Source organism: Sinocyclocheilus rhinocerous, unplaced genomic scaffold, assembly GCF_001515625.1.
Source record: "Sinocyclocheilus rhinocerous isolate Xijiao unplaced genomic scaffold, SAMN03320098_v1.1 scaffold753, whole genome shotgun sequence".
Classification (NCBI taxonomy): domain Eukaryota; kingdom Metazoa; phylum Chordata; class Actinopteri; order Cypriniformes; family Cyprinidae; genus Sinocyclocheilus; species Sinocyclocheilus rhinocerous.
In genome coordinates this window covers 1,334,098-1,348,020 of record NW_015655991.1, presented here as the reverse complement: position 1 = coordinate 1,348,020, position 13,923 = coordinate 1,334,098, and the positions used below count along the sequence as shown (strand labels likewise).

Genomic DNA, 13,923 nt, shown 5'->3' with positions numbered 1-13,923 from the left:
CATACTATGGAAGTCATGGGGGCACAGACACTGTTTGGTTACCAGTATTGTTCCAAATATATACGTTTGCATTCAACAGCAGAATGAAACTCATTCAGGTTTAGAACAACAACAATATAACTTTAATTTTTGGGTGAACTATTCCTCCAAAGCAGCCTAATATAGCTGCTCTTGCCATTTGTGTCAATAATGTAAATTAAACATTAGAAAGAAAATCACTCACTGTCCTTGACCGAATCGCTTTTGTAGAATAATGTATATTGAATTTATACAGTGAAGACTATTCAGTCTATTTCTAGTCTATTTATTTTATACAATATATTTCTTATTCAGTGCTTTAAGTGTTTGTAGGTCAATTTCTTTGTTCTATTGTAATTCATGACTGTTTACTTGTCTTCAGAAAGTTTGTGTTTACATAGGCTAGTATTTTTTATTTTATTTTGAGATATTGGAATTGGTAACACGAATTATGAAACTTTGATTGGATAAAAATCCTATGTTAATCATTATTGTGACGGGGGGCCCTGCAGTAATTCATAGCCCCGGGGCCCATTGAGGTCTTAATGCGGCCCTGGATACATGTATAGTTTATTATGACATGAGCTGAATTATGGTCCGTTGTTTTTATGGCTTTTTTTTTTTTTTAGGTTTTCTTGCAAGGTACAATTTTGCACATCAAAATTAAAATCAAATAGTATATTAAAAAAATTATTTAACATTAATATTTTACTAATGGAAATTACACTATTTTACGTTAACACCAATAATGCGATTATTGCCAATAAAAGACAACAATGGACATAATAGAATCTTACGAAGCAAACCTTTAATCCATTATTCTGATCATAAATTAAACTATTAAACCACTGGTTGTGTTACGGAGCCGACGAGAGGCGTGCGAATCCATGTGCAAGCTTTTATTAATAAACAGTCAAAAACACAGGCAGGTCCGAACAACAGCAAACAGGTATATCACAGAAAAGTCAAAGAATATTCCTAGGGCCAGCGTGGGTCTTCGATCAGCGAACAGTATCCAGAGGGCTTGACAAGAGGGGTAATCCGTAAATGTGAGCAAATTCCAGGCGAGGAGCAAACACAGTCCAAAACAGCAAGCAAAGGGTTAATCCAAGATACGTGGCAAGAATCAGGAACCAGGAAAACAGGCAAGGCAAGGCAAGACTATGACAAGACTATGCAAACTAGAGCAGGCTCCGTAAAGTAGCTATCACTGTGATAAACGCTAAACAATACTCCCATGTGCAAGCTTTTATTAATAAACAGTCAAAAACACAGGCAGGTCCGAACAACAGCAAACAGGTATATCACAGAAAAGTCAAAGAATATTCCTAGGGCCAGCGTGTTGATTAACTTGAGTGCGCTCCACCTGTGTTAATTAGGCTAAGTATCTGACACGCTCCTCCCGAACCTTGTTAATAAAACATCATGTGTTTTTAATTTTAATTATGTTATTCCTTCAAGCCCTTCCAGTGCACACAGAGACCTTTACGCTGGTTGCCTGGTATTTGGCCTCTCTCATTTTATTTGGAAATGCACTTAAAGGAATAATTCACCCAAAATTACAAATTTGCTGAAGGCTTAATCACCCTCAGGCCATTCAAGATGTGGATGATTTCGTTTCTTCATCAGAACAGATTTGCACAAATTTAGCATCACTTGCTCACAAATGGATCCACTGCAGTAAATGGGTGCCATCAGATTGAGGGTCCAAACAGCTGAAAAAAAACAAAAAACAGCACATTAATCCACATGTAATCCACATGATACCAGTGGATCAATTAATGTCTTGTGAAGTGAGAAGCCTCATGTTTTTAAGAAACAAATCCATCATTAATACGTTTTTAACTTCACACCATTGCTTCCTCCAGTGAAAAAGTCCATCCCCTGTTGTCCTCTCAGATCAAACTTTTACTGCAATTATGAGTGTTTTATTTATTTATTTACATGAGCTACAGTTTAGTACTCTTATGATTTGTGCCTAAAACTAAGACTCATTAATTTCCAGATTTAAATAGGATAGTTGAAGTAAAACCGTAGACAAACAATTAAAAGTTTACCCCATTCATCACCATAACTCTTTTAATGTCATTAGCATAAATGACTGAAGTTTGTTCTTTTGCCATTGTTCTAAATTCTAAATGTAGCTTTATTCCATAACCACTGGAACATTAATCATAACTTAAATACGTTTTGATTGTATTTGTCATCTAAGCTTGATCTATGGTTAATACAAACATTTTTAATGACTTCTTTCATCAGTTTACTCTGTTTGTCGGGATTTTCTTTTTGGGTGAACTATTCCTTGAAAAAACAAAAAGGCTTCAGTGCTCTCTGAATTTTCCCTAGAGTTTATTTAGTAGAGCGGAGAACTTAAACTGAGCAAAACAGCTATTTATAAGCGTGTCAGTTGTCCATAGTGCTTTCATTTCATGAATGTGAGTTTTAGATCACAGTTCAAGGTAATGCAATGGTAATGTTTGATTGGTGTTAATGCTCATTGTATTTTAAAAGCATGTATACCATATTTTCAAGTTGAAGATGATGTCAGTGCTCATCAGGTACTTCTTGTTGTTGAATACATGATGGATAATATGACACATTTTACAACCTACACTCTGATGGAACCACACAATGCTAAATCATACAGGTATATTTATTTCACATGCTTTTTGTTCCTCTATGTTATGATATTGTTTTTGAACATTTGGCTCAGTGTAGTCATTGTTTTGGAAAAAGCCCTTCATGAACCAATGTACATTTTTCTGTGTAATCTGTGTGTAAATGATATTTATGGAACAGTAGCATTTTATCCTAAATTCTTACATGATTTAATATTGAATTCATATGTAATTTCATCTTATATGTGTGCATTCCAGGCTTTTGTTGTTTATACTTATGTTATGTGTGAATATTCTACATTAGCAGTGATGGCTTATGACAGACATGTGGCCATATGCCGACCTTTAGACTATCATACAAAAATGAACAAATTTTCATGCAGCATATTACTTGGCTTATGTTGGGTTATACCATTTCTTAATATGTTCATTGCAGTTTTCTTATCAAACAGGTTGGTACCATGTAGAAATCATATTGAAAAATTGTTTTGTGACAACTGGTCAATAGTAAAACTTTCATGTGAGTCAACTGTGATCAATAACATTTATGGATTTATTTTTATTTCACTGTATTTTGGCCTTGTGATTGTAATTATGATGTCCTATATAAAACTTATCATTGCATGTAAAGCATCATTGGAATGCAGAAGGAAATTTTGGCAGACATGTGTGCCTCATGTAATTTCATTGATAAATATCACTGTAGCCATACTTTTTGATAACATCTATAACAGATATGGATCAAGTGATTTCCCTGTTAATTTGCGTATGTTTTTAGCTTTAGAGATGATTATAGTGCCACCTCTTTTCAATCCTGTAATCTATGGCATAAAACTATCAGAAGTTCGCAAAAGAGTCCTAAAATTATGCATGAATTGTACCAAAGATGACAAAGACTGAAGTATGTTGTGTATATGCTGTAGTGTATTCTGTCAGGGGAAAAAAGTGAACTGTTGCCTGGGCTTTGTGTAAAGATACAAGTCAAGGAAGATATAAATCAAGCGACAATCATGTTTTTATCTTTTCATTATGCTGGAAAGCCATTTAAAACTTTGCTAACGGAATAATGTACACTGAGATTTTACAGTCACAAAATACACCTTGACAAGATGATATGGACTAGTATCAACCTAAAGGTGCTTTTTTATTGATTGATTAATTGATTAATCGATTGATTGATTGATTGTAATAATGACTGTCTGAATAACTAACTTTCTTTACATTTTCCCACATTTACAATTTTACATTTACACTTTTCAAATAAACATAAATGCATATGTAAGAAATATTCTTTATGTTTACATTATTCTTTTAAATGATCTTGCTTATTGATAAGCTTCCACTTATTCATAAAAAAAGTCCAGCATATAATCCAGCATAGAATCAGCAAGATGCACACTGCAGCAATATTCAAATATTAATTTGTATATACATATATGTTGTATAATCAGTAAGCCAGAATTCTCACTAGAGATTTAGGAACTCCTCTGTTGTGTAACTTGCAAAATAAATTTTCATGATTTACACGATCAAAGGCTTTAGAGACATCAATAAAACACAAAAAAATTGTGGAATTGTGCCTGATATACAATCTAAAATCTCCTTTAAAGCAAAAATACACATATTTGTGCCATGTTTAGATTTAAAACCAAACTGGTTGTCAGAGGTCAGGACAAACTGTTCCAAGTTATTTAGTAAGGTCTCCTCAAAGACTTTGGATAAAATACTGGCCAAAGCTATAGGCTGGTAAGTATCCATGCTATTTATTTTGCCAGCTTTATCTTTAATAATAGACACTAGCATAACAGATAAAATAGAATCAGGTAAAATACCATGAGCTACTGTAAGAACCCGGTAAAACAAATAGCAAGCAGAGGACAGAGTTTTCTACTCGAAAATTGTAAATGTTCAGGAGATATCTTATCCATACCACATGCCTTATTATCTTTTATTACACGGCTCTGTGGAATACTTGATTCTGACTGGTCAGTCGCGACATTCCGAGGTATGTTATCCCTCGATAACAACCTGTAAAAGCTGATAACACAGGCTCATCCGGGTAAATGAAGTCGGCGCTATATGCTTGAACCGTTTTTCTTTGTGGAAGCTTTGCATTTGGCTAGCCAATAAAATATTAAAACTCAATTCAATATTATGTGTACAATTATTTAATGTCATCCTGGTATTGCAGACTCGCTCTCTCGTTTCATACAAACACAGCTGCTGCCATTTTGCGACGACTGTGTACACTGTAATGGATTATAAGATAACTAACAAACTGGTAAGATTTTAAAACAGTTTTGTCTTAAATATCTTATAAATATCACCTTATTTATGTGGTGAAATGTTGTGTAATAAATGGTATGACTGCACCGTATCCCTTTAATGTCCGTCTAGTTTGAACTGGCCACTTACTTGCAACTGCTGTCTTCACGGAAGCTTTGTGTTCAAATATTTCAACAAATCAATACTTTGTGTGTAATTATTTACTTATGTGGCAAGTAGCCGTATAATGAGTGGGATCTTTCGTGTCGGGGTCCTGATATTTATTACTGTGGAATGCTTGATTCTGATTGGTCAGTTGTGACATTCTGAGGTCTGTTATCCCTCGATAACAACCTGTAAAAGCTGATAACACAGGCTCATCCGGGTAAATGAAGTCGGCGCTATATGCTTGAACCGTTTTTCTTTGTGGAAGCTTTGCATTTGGCTAGCCAATAAAATATTAAAACTCAATTCAATATTATGTGTACAATTATTTAATGTCATCCTGGTATTGCAGACTCGCTCTCTCGTTTCATACAAACACAGCTGCTGCCATTTTGCGACGACTGTGTACACTGTAATGGATTATAAGATAACTAACAAACTGGTAAGATTTTAAAACAGTTTTGTCTTAAATATCTTATAAATATCACCTTATTTATGTGGTGAAATGTTGTGTAATAAATGGTATGACTGCACCGTATCCCTTTAATGTCCGTCTAGTTTGAACTGGCCACTTACTTGCAACTGCTGTCTTCACGGAAGCTTTGTGTTCAAATATTTCAACAAATCAATACTTTGTGTGTAATTATTTACTTATGTGGCAAGTAGCCGTATAATGAGTGGGATCTTTCGTGTCGGGGTCCTGATCTCCCTGTCGGGGGTTATTCTGCGATAACAACCGGCTGGATGTACATGATCCCTTACTTCGCATTATAACTGCATCACAGACTTCTTGTGGAGAAACAGTCACACCTTCATTATTATCAATATTGCCCACTGCAAAGGGGTTACTTTTAACACAGTTGAACAGCTCATAATAATGTTTTTGCCACAGCTGTGTAATTTCCTCTGAACTGCTGATCCACCCGCTGGCCCAAAAAGCGGAATCCAGCGGCCTGGTCGAAGGTTTTCTGCGTGTATGTCTTATGTGGCGCTTCTGCAAGAAATTATCTTAAATCATTCAAATTTGGTTTCCAATCAAAATTCTGACTCCATAAATAATTTAATCTGACTCCAATTGTAGATGATTCTTTCATTTTTAATTTGTGTTTTTAATTAAAAACTGATCCCAGCTATCGGTTGTGTAATAATTTAAGATTTGAGTATTCTGGAAATCCCATACATTCAATTCTTCGTTCATTAGGGACCAGGTATCGCACAGGAATTGCACTCGTCCGATTAGTGAACCCACGGACACAAACTCGTCAGTTCCGAACTTACTCAGAGAATGCAGAGTGGCTATAATACCTTTAAGTGAGCTGCACCCTGCATGCTCATAACAAAAAAAATATTTTTCCTATAACCACGAGAGCTACACAGGCAGAAATCAGAAGCCCCTAATGGTGTTCCCCATGGTTCATCCATTGGTGCTTCAGTATGATCTGTCCTGAACGCAGATTTGCGGAAATACCACTACACATTAATCTACTTTAAAAATGATTTCTAGAAAACCTAGAATAAATCAAAATTAACATTTATTTTTGCCAGGCGTAATCAAACAACAATAAAAATCAATAAAGAAGAAATTCAATCAATCTACTTTAAAAATGATTTCTAGAAAACCCAGAATAAATCAAAATTAACATTTATTTTTGCCAGGCGTAATCAAACAACAATAAAAATCAATAAAGAAGAAATTCAATCAATCCAAAATGAGAATACACCAGTTTACAGGAAATGCATTAAAATTTGGTTACACAACTGATCAGCATGAATCACAAACCTAGAATACTAAAATAATTTTAAAGAGTCAGCATACCTGGCAAATAGAGAGACACACGGCAATCGTGCAGGAAGTTCTGTTTACAGATGCTTCCTTGAATGTTCTGCCAATTCTCTTTAAATACCCAAATCAGAAAAAACAACCATAAATTTAAGATAATAAAAACTTCACAGAACTTTTGCTGGGACATGAAGTGACCTGAGAAAAAACAACATCTGGAAAGGACCTTATCAGGGGCACAACCCACACCAGAAGAACAGAATTTTCCTCAGATTTGAGATCTTTATTTTTGGTCTGTTCTACTGATATGAGACTGAGATCATATTTCCAATCGCACCGGGACTGTAAAATTGATACCAAACATGAAAGCGTTATGCTTATGAATTCTGAAGATATAGTAAATGCATGATGTAAGTATAGTAGCTTGAGTTCTTGACACCCCTAAGTCAATTTTTATGGCCTGGGCCATCTGCCCAGGAAGGAAGGAGGGGGCCTAAGGATAGGTGAAGGGACAGATGAGCAAATGGTCTGTCTCCCAGATCTTCCTGTCAGATTAGAAATTTTATTGTTTTGCTGTACGACGTGTGTTGCAAGACTTCCTGATTTTTGGCTTCACGAGGAGATCAAAGCCCCCTTACATTGGCAAAGATGTTTTACAATTATTTATTCTTTTGATTTCTTTCCAGAAATCATTTGAATTATTATTTTGCAGTTTCCTTGTGAGTCAGCACTCATTGTATTTTCATATTATAAATATAAAAACAAAATCACTTTTTAAAACTTTAGTTAAAGCCACCATCTTAAGTTAAGGGAATTAGGACCAGATTTACTAACAGATTGCACCAGTGCAAACCCTCTTTTGGCATTAAAAAACTACATTTTAGGATTTACTAAAGACACGCAGTGAAAAATTAGCGATCAAAGGAGTTATATTTGTGGCTGACTTTATATATGCATTTTTAGGATTTTCCCTTTCAGATGCTAAATTGATGAGAGGAGAATATTTGAATGAACCATGCAAGGTGATTTACTAAGGTATGTGTTAGTCAATTTAGTGGTATTTACACCATTATTTAACGGCCCAAAAAAGTTGTTAGTAGATTATGCGCACCTGATTATGACATCAGTTCTGCTTGTTCTGCTGTGTATAGCCACAGCCATATCACCCTGCAGTCCAAGACTGGCTGCCCACTAAAGCTAAGCAGGGTTGAGCCTGGTCAGTACCTTGATGGGAGACCTCTTGGGAAAACTAGGTTGCTCTTGGAAGAGGTGTTATTGAGGCCAGCAGGGGGTGCTCACCCTGTGGTCTGTGTGGGTCCTAACGCCCCAGTATAGTGATGGGGATACTATACTGTCAAAAAGCACCGTCCTTTGGATGAGATGTTAAACTGAGGTCCTGACTCTCTGTGGTCACAAAAAATCCCATGGCACTTCTTGTAAAGAGTAGTTTAGTGTCCTGGCCAAATTGCCGCCACTGGCCCTTGTCAATCATGGCCTTCTTATAATCCCCATCCACTTGTTTGGCTCTATGACTCTCTCTCCACCTGTAGCTGGTGTGTGGTGAGCGCACTGGCGCCATTGCCCTGTGGCTGCCGTCGCATCATCCAGGTGGATGCTGCACATATGGCTGCCGTCGCATCATCCAAGTGGATGCTGCACACTGGTGGTGGATGACCCCCCCCCCCCACATGATTTTAAAGCGCTTTGGGTGTACAGCAATGCACAATAAAGCGCTATATAAATGCATCCATTCATTCATTGTTAGTGACCTGACTATAAATTGCCCTGCTCTGGGTGGATTATGTTGATTATGGAAATATGCTTGGATCGGTGTTCTCTAATTTGAACAATGTCAGTAGATCACCGACAGAACTTTCCATTTCCATTTGTGCTTTTATGGGATTGCATTCTTACACTAATTTGTCCCGTTTAGTAAATCTGGCCCTTAATGTGATTGGGCACAGGGGTCATGATATGCAGTAGACATAAGCATTTTACAATGAGCCCTTTGAAATCAAGTGATGGCCCATTCTTAATGATAAACATTTACAAAGCTTTACCTTCTCAAAAAATAATTTTAAGGAAAGATCTTGAGAAAGGAAAATAGGTCAAAGCTCTAGGTGTGTCAGGGATCCTGACTTTCTTCTCTATTTGTTAAAATATGATATGTAACATAATAAGACCTTCTTCTAAATATGATGTCAGGACTCCGCATTATATTGTTAACTGTCGGTTCCACTTTTTGAGCATAGATAGACCTGAAAATGACATTTCCAACTTAAACTGTTATAAATTTTGAATGCTTTGGACCACAGACTTATGGTTGGTCTCTTTTTAATGAAGACACTTGGCAGATTATTGTAGAAGTGAAAAAAGGTTATAAAGATTATATAACAAAAACGTTATGGAAGTTTAAGTTTATGAAAATATAAAATATAATAATTGAAATATATATATTTTATATAAAATATATTTTACAAAACATGTTTTACTCTAAAACTGCTAGAAAATCAAAACCAAAATTCTGAACAAGTTATGTTCCAAATTTGAGGTTGATATCTCAAAAAAGGAGCTTTCAGTGAGATTTTGTTTGGGCGTAGTACCAAGTTTTTCCACTAGATGACCATCAAACCCCATTAGTAACCATTTAAGAGCGCCTTCATTTCCATATACAGGTGCATCTCCATAAATTAGAATGTCGTGGAAAAGTTCATTTATTTCAGTAATTCAACTCAAATTGTGAAACTCGTGTATTAAATAAATTAAATGCACACAGACTGAAGTAATTTAAGTCTTTGGTTCTTTTAATTGTGATGATTTTGGCTCACATTTAACAAAAACCCACCAATTCACTATCTCAACAAATTAGAATACTAAAAAAGTTATGGAAGTTTAAGTTTATGAAAATATAAAATGTAATAATTTAAATATTTATATTTTATATAAAATTATATATTTTACAAAACATGTTTTACTCTAAAACTGCTAGAAAATCAAAACCAAAATTCTGAACAAGTTATGTTCCAAATTTGAGGTTGATATCTCAAAAAAGGAGCTTTCAGTGAGATTTTGTTTGGGCGTAGTACCAAGTTTTTCCACTAGATGACCATCAAACCCCATTAGTAACCATTTAAGAGCGCCTTCATTTCCATATACAGGTGCATCTCCATAAATTAGAATGTCGTGGAAAAGTTCATTTATTTCAGTAATTCAACTCAAATTGTGAAACTCGTGTTCAACCTAAAAAAAAAAAAAAAAAAGACATGCTAGGAGAACCCTGGACTTGCGTTATAGTTCACAATGCATTGGAAATGGAGAATCTATTGTTTTTTCTACATGTTCAAAACACTTTTAGAACTTTTTTTCTAAAAAAAAAAAAATTGAATGGATGTTATCTTTTGAACACGCTCCATGAAAATGAATAAAGATTTTTACAGATTTGTCATGCTTTCATATGTGCATCACTATTTCAAAGTAAAGGTCAGAACGCACTCTCTGACTCTGATGAGTAGTCTTCTTGCATATTAATACATTACAGTTGCTCTGTAAAATATTTCAAAAATCAGTCACCAAATATCAAAACTAGAGTCTTTAAGCTTTCAAACGATATATAGTTTGTCAAGATTACTTTAGGTTCAGACTAAGATATAACTGTTTAAAACATGTAATGGCAAGTGGGCCCACCAGTGGGCCCGTGACTGTTAACAGGTTAAGCAGTTTTTAATACTTTTCAAATCATCTGGTGATTTGAGTGACGATAATGCTGTATTGCATTGAACCACATGTGAAAGACCAAACAAGTTCTTAGAATAACCCCTAGGGTTTATTTGCTAGATTCTCACAGACCAGTTGTCATGAGCAAAAGTGTTATTTATAAGCAGATCAGTGCCTCCATATCTTGACTGAGACCATATACTGTAAGATTTGATGACTGGTGTAAGGTAATAGTCGAATGGTTTTAGAAATCTGTCTTTTTGGATTTTTGTCTTTTATGTGGTTGATTTTCATGGCTAATATTTGATGAACATGGATAATATAACATATTTTCCTACCTACACCCTGATGGAACCAAGAGACTCTAAATCATACAGACATATTTTGTACTAAATTCCTGATTCATTTGTAAGGGTAGTCTCCTCAACGTGCGTGTGACGTAGTTGTGCGTGTACAGAGCGCTGACGGCGGTCCGCCAGAGCGGTTTCAGTTTACTTTCAGTTTCATTTCTCTGCCGCTATTTCAAATGAGTGGTAAATGTGCGTGCATGAACGTAAGTTAATTTATCTTTCTTTACCTGTCATATTGCAATAATGTTGCCACTGCCAGTCTGATTGTTATCATAGGTGCATATTGTAGTTCAGTATATACAGAATTTGGAGAATTCTGCACGCGTTATTTACATGCATATTTTAGCGCCATTTATCGTGTGGTATTTAATATTATTGTATAGAGAAGATGTATACTGAGGTATATGTTTGTTTACTGTATACAGACGGATTCTGATATTTTATTTGTTTATTTCAGACTAAACCACACTTGCCGCCTCTGTTAATTTAAGACTGTACAATGCTGGATGATGTAAAGTGACACATCCTGAAGATATAAACCATTGAACAACCATCTGTCTCCTGTCGCACTTCTTGCTGGAGTTCCGTAGTGGACTAGCATTCCACCTAACTACAGAGAACAGATTCCTTTACATATTTATTTCACATGCTTTTTGGTGCTCTATATTATGATACTTTTAGTTAACACTTGGGTCAGTGTTGTTATTGTCTTGGAAAAAGCCCTTCATGAACCAATGTACATTTTTCTGTGCAATATGTGTGTAAATGATATTTATGGGGCCACAGGATTTTATCCTAAATTCCTACATGATTTAATGCTGGATTCATATGTGATTCCTTCTTACATGTGTGCATTTCAAGCTTTTGTGATCTATGCTTCAGTCATGTGTGACTGTACTACAATAACTGTGATGGCATATGACAGACATGTGGCCATATGTCGACCTTTAGACTATCACACAAAACTGAACAAATTTTCATGCAGTGTATTACTTTGCTTCTGTTGGATCCTGTCCTTTGTTTTTATGATCATTGTTCTTGTATTGTCAAATAGGCTGAAATTGTGTAAATATCACATTAATAAATTGTACTGTGACAATTGGTCTATGGTAAAACTTTCATGTGAATCAACTGAAATCAATAATATTTATGGATTTTTTGTTATTTCATTTTATTTTTGTCTGTCTGTTTTTATTATTTTGTCCTATATAAAACTTATCATTGCATGCAAAGCATCATTAGAGTGCAGAAGGAAATTTTGGCAGACATGTGTGCCCCATATGTTTACAGTGATTAATTATGTTATTGCTGTGTTTTTTGATGCCATGTACACCAGATATGGCTCAAACAATGTCTCAGAGAGCCTGCAAAATTTTTTGGCACTAGAGATGCTTATTGTGCCACCTCTTGCCAATCCAGTAATCTATGGGTTAAAACTCCATGAAGTACGCAAAAGAATCTTTAAATCTTTTGTTAACATCAGAAAACAATAAAAAAAAATACACTCGCTCATTATTGTTCTATTTTTCTTGAATGTACTGTAAAATATTAAAGCAAAGGATTTGTTTACAATGCTTAGAAACAGCCATGTTTTAGGAAAAACTACAAGTTTTTAATATTTAGAACGCCTTCATATGCTTGGATTTGAATTGTGTTCTCAATGTACAGCTGTGTCTTTCTGTGACATATTTAAGTGTTTATTTAGACTATTATTTATTTATTTGCCCATTTTATTGATATATTCCAGCACCAACGGGCAATGTGCATGTGAAGATGCTAGTAAGCAATACGGAAATCTGTATTGTGACTATTTCTTAAATTTATACTTATTTATATATTTAAAAAATAAATAAATAAATACTATAGTCACTTTTCCACATTTACACAAATTCCATCTGCTGTAACCAAATCACTTTTTCCGTATTTTGTATAAATTCAGATTACAACCACGGCAATATTCACTAAACGAAAAGATAAGTTGGAAAGATTTATTTTCTCGAACGGTTCATAGTTCTTTCAAAGTCTTGAAACTTTTTTAATTATCTTGTTCTATACAAGATGGGGGAGATGGGGGAGAAAATGCTTATTTACATTGAAAAGCAAATGATCATGACAAACACAGTTTATAAAATAACCCCAGAGGTTTATGCATCAAAGACTCACAGAGAAATTGCTGTGAGGAAAAAAGTATAAGCATGTCAGATGTATTCAGGGCCTCTTTGTGATTGTCAACACATAAGATGACAACTCTGGTATGGTTGTCACGATCTCCGGCTGGAGTGCCCATAAATTCCACAAGAGGGACTCTTGCCACTCTACCCTGGCCTAGGAACTCATTATCACACTCACATCTGTTCCCAATCAGAAGGACTATAAAAGATGCACATACACACACTCAGACTGCTGAGTATTGCTAGCCTGTAGCGCTCCCTTGGTCCTGTGTTTCTGCCAGTGTTTTCTAGATTCCTTGTTTTCATGCATTGCCTTGCTTTACTTTGCTTTAGTGTTCTTTGACCCTGGACTGCTTACCTGGTACCCTTCCGAGAGAACTTTGAACTGCGTCCTCTAGGGGTCGCTATGGGGAACGCCTTCGGCGTGACCGGTGTCTGAAGCATACATCTAAACACAACAATGATATTGGCTGGCGACAGCCTATGACGTCACTAGAACACGTCATCCTCTTCTTCGTCTCCACTGACCGTTTGTTTATGTTAAGCACGACTAGGAATGCATGTTTTCTCGACAGAGGCTTTGCTCTGATACCTGCAGTTTCACGCAAGCGCGTTCAGCTCTCGAGGGAGTTAAATGCGCTCTGCATTCACTGCTTGTTTCTTGTGAGGGATAAGCATGAATTGAACGCGCTCGTCTCACGAGGAGACGGCTTGTGCTCATCGTGATGCATTCACAAGACTACTGAGGGGGAGGTGAGTACGTCACCATTTACCAGAGTTTGTAGATAATGTTTGCATGAGTGCGTTCGCCTCTTGCGGGAATAGCGACGCATTCGCGGCAG

General features: G+C 35.7%; 2 protein-coding genes across 2 annotated transcripts; both read left to right on the top strand.

Annotated features, from left to right (window-relative positions):
• Positions 1-2,600: 2,600 nt before the first annotated feature.
• LOC107719003 (olfactory receptor 52E8-like) lies at positions 2,601-3,536 on the top strand. Its single transcript, XM_016526286.1, has one exon. It carries the CDS (start codon positions 2,601-2,603, stop codon positions 3,534-3,536), a length of 936 nt encoding a protein of 311 aa, XP_016381772.1.
• Positions 3,537-10,872: 7,336 nt separating this feature from the next.
• or62b3 (odorant receptor, family 62, subfamily B, member 3) lies at positions 10,873-12,403 on the top strand. The gene is made up of 2 exons (XM_016526310.1): positions 10,873-10,939; positions 11,544-12,403. The coding sequence occupies exons 1-2, from the start codon at positions 10,873-10,875 to the stop codon at positions 12,401-12,403; spliced, it is 927 nt and encodes a 308-aa protein (XP_016381796.1).
• The last annotated feature ends 1,520 nt before the right edge of the window (positions 12,404-13,923 follow it).

Coding starts and splice junctions, on each gene's coding strand:
- LOC107719003 (XM_016526286.1), top strand. CDS start 2,601: ATGGATAATATGACACATTTTACAACCTACACTCTGATGGAACCACAC.
- or62b3 (XM_016526310.1), top strand. CDS start 10,873: ATGGATAATATAACATATTTTCCTACCTACACCCTGATGGAACCAAGA. Junction 10,940..11,543: donor AGACTCTAAATCATACAGAC/ATATTTTGTACT, acceptor AGATTCCTTTAC/ATATTTATTTCACATGCTTT.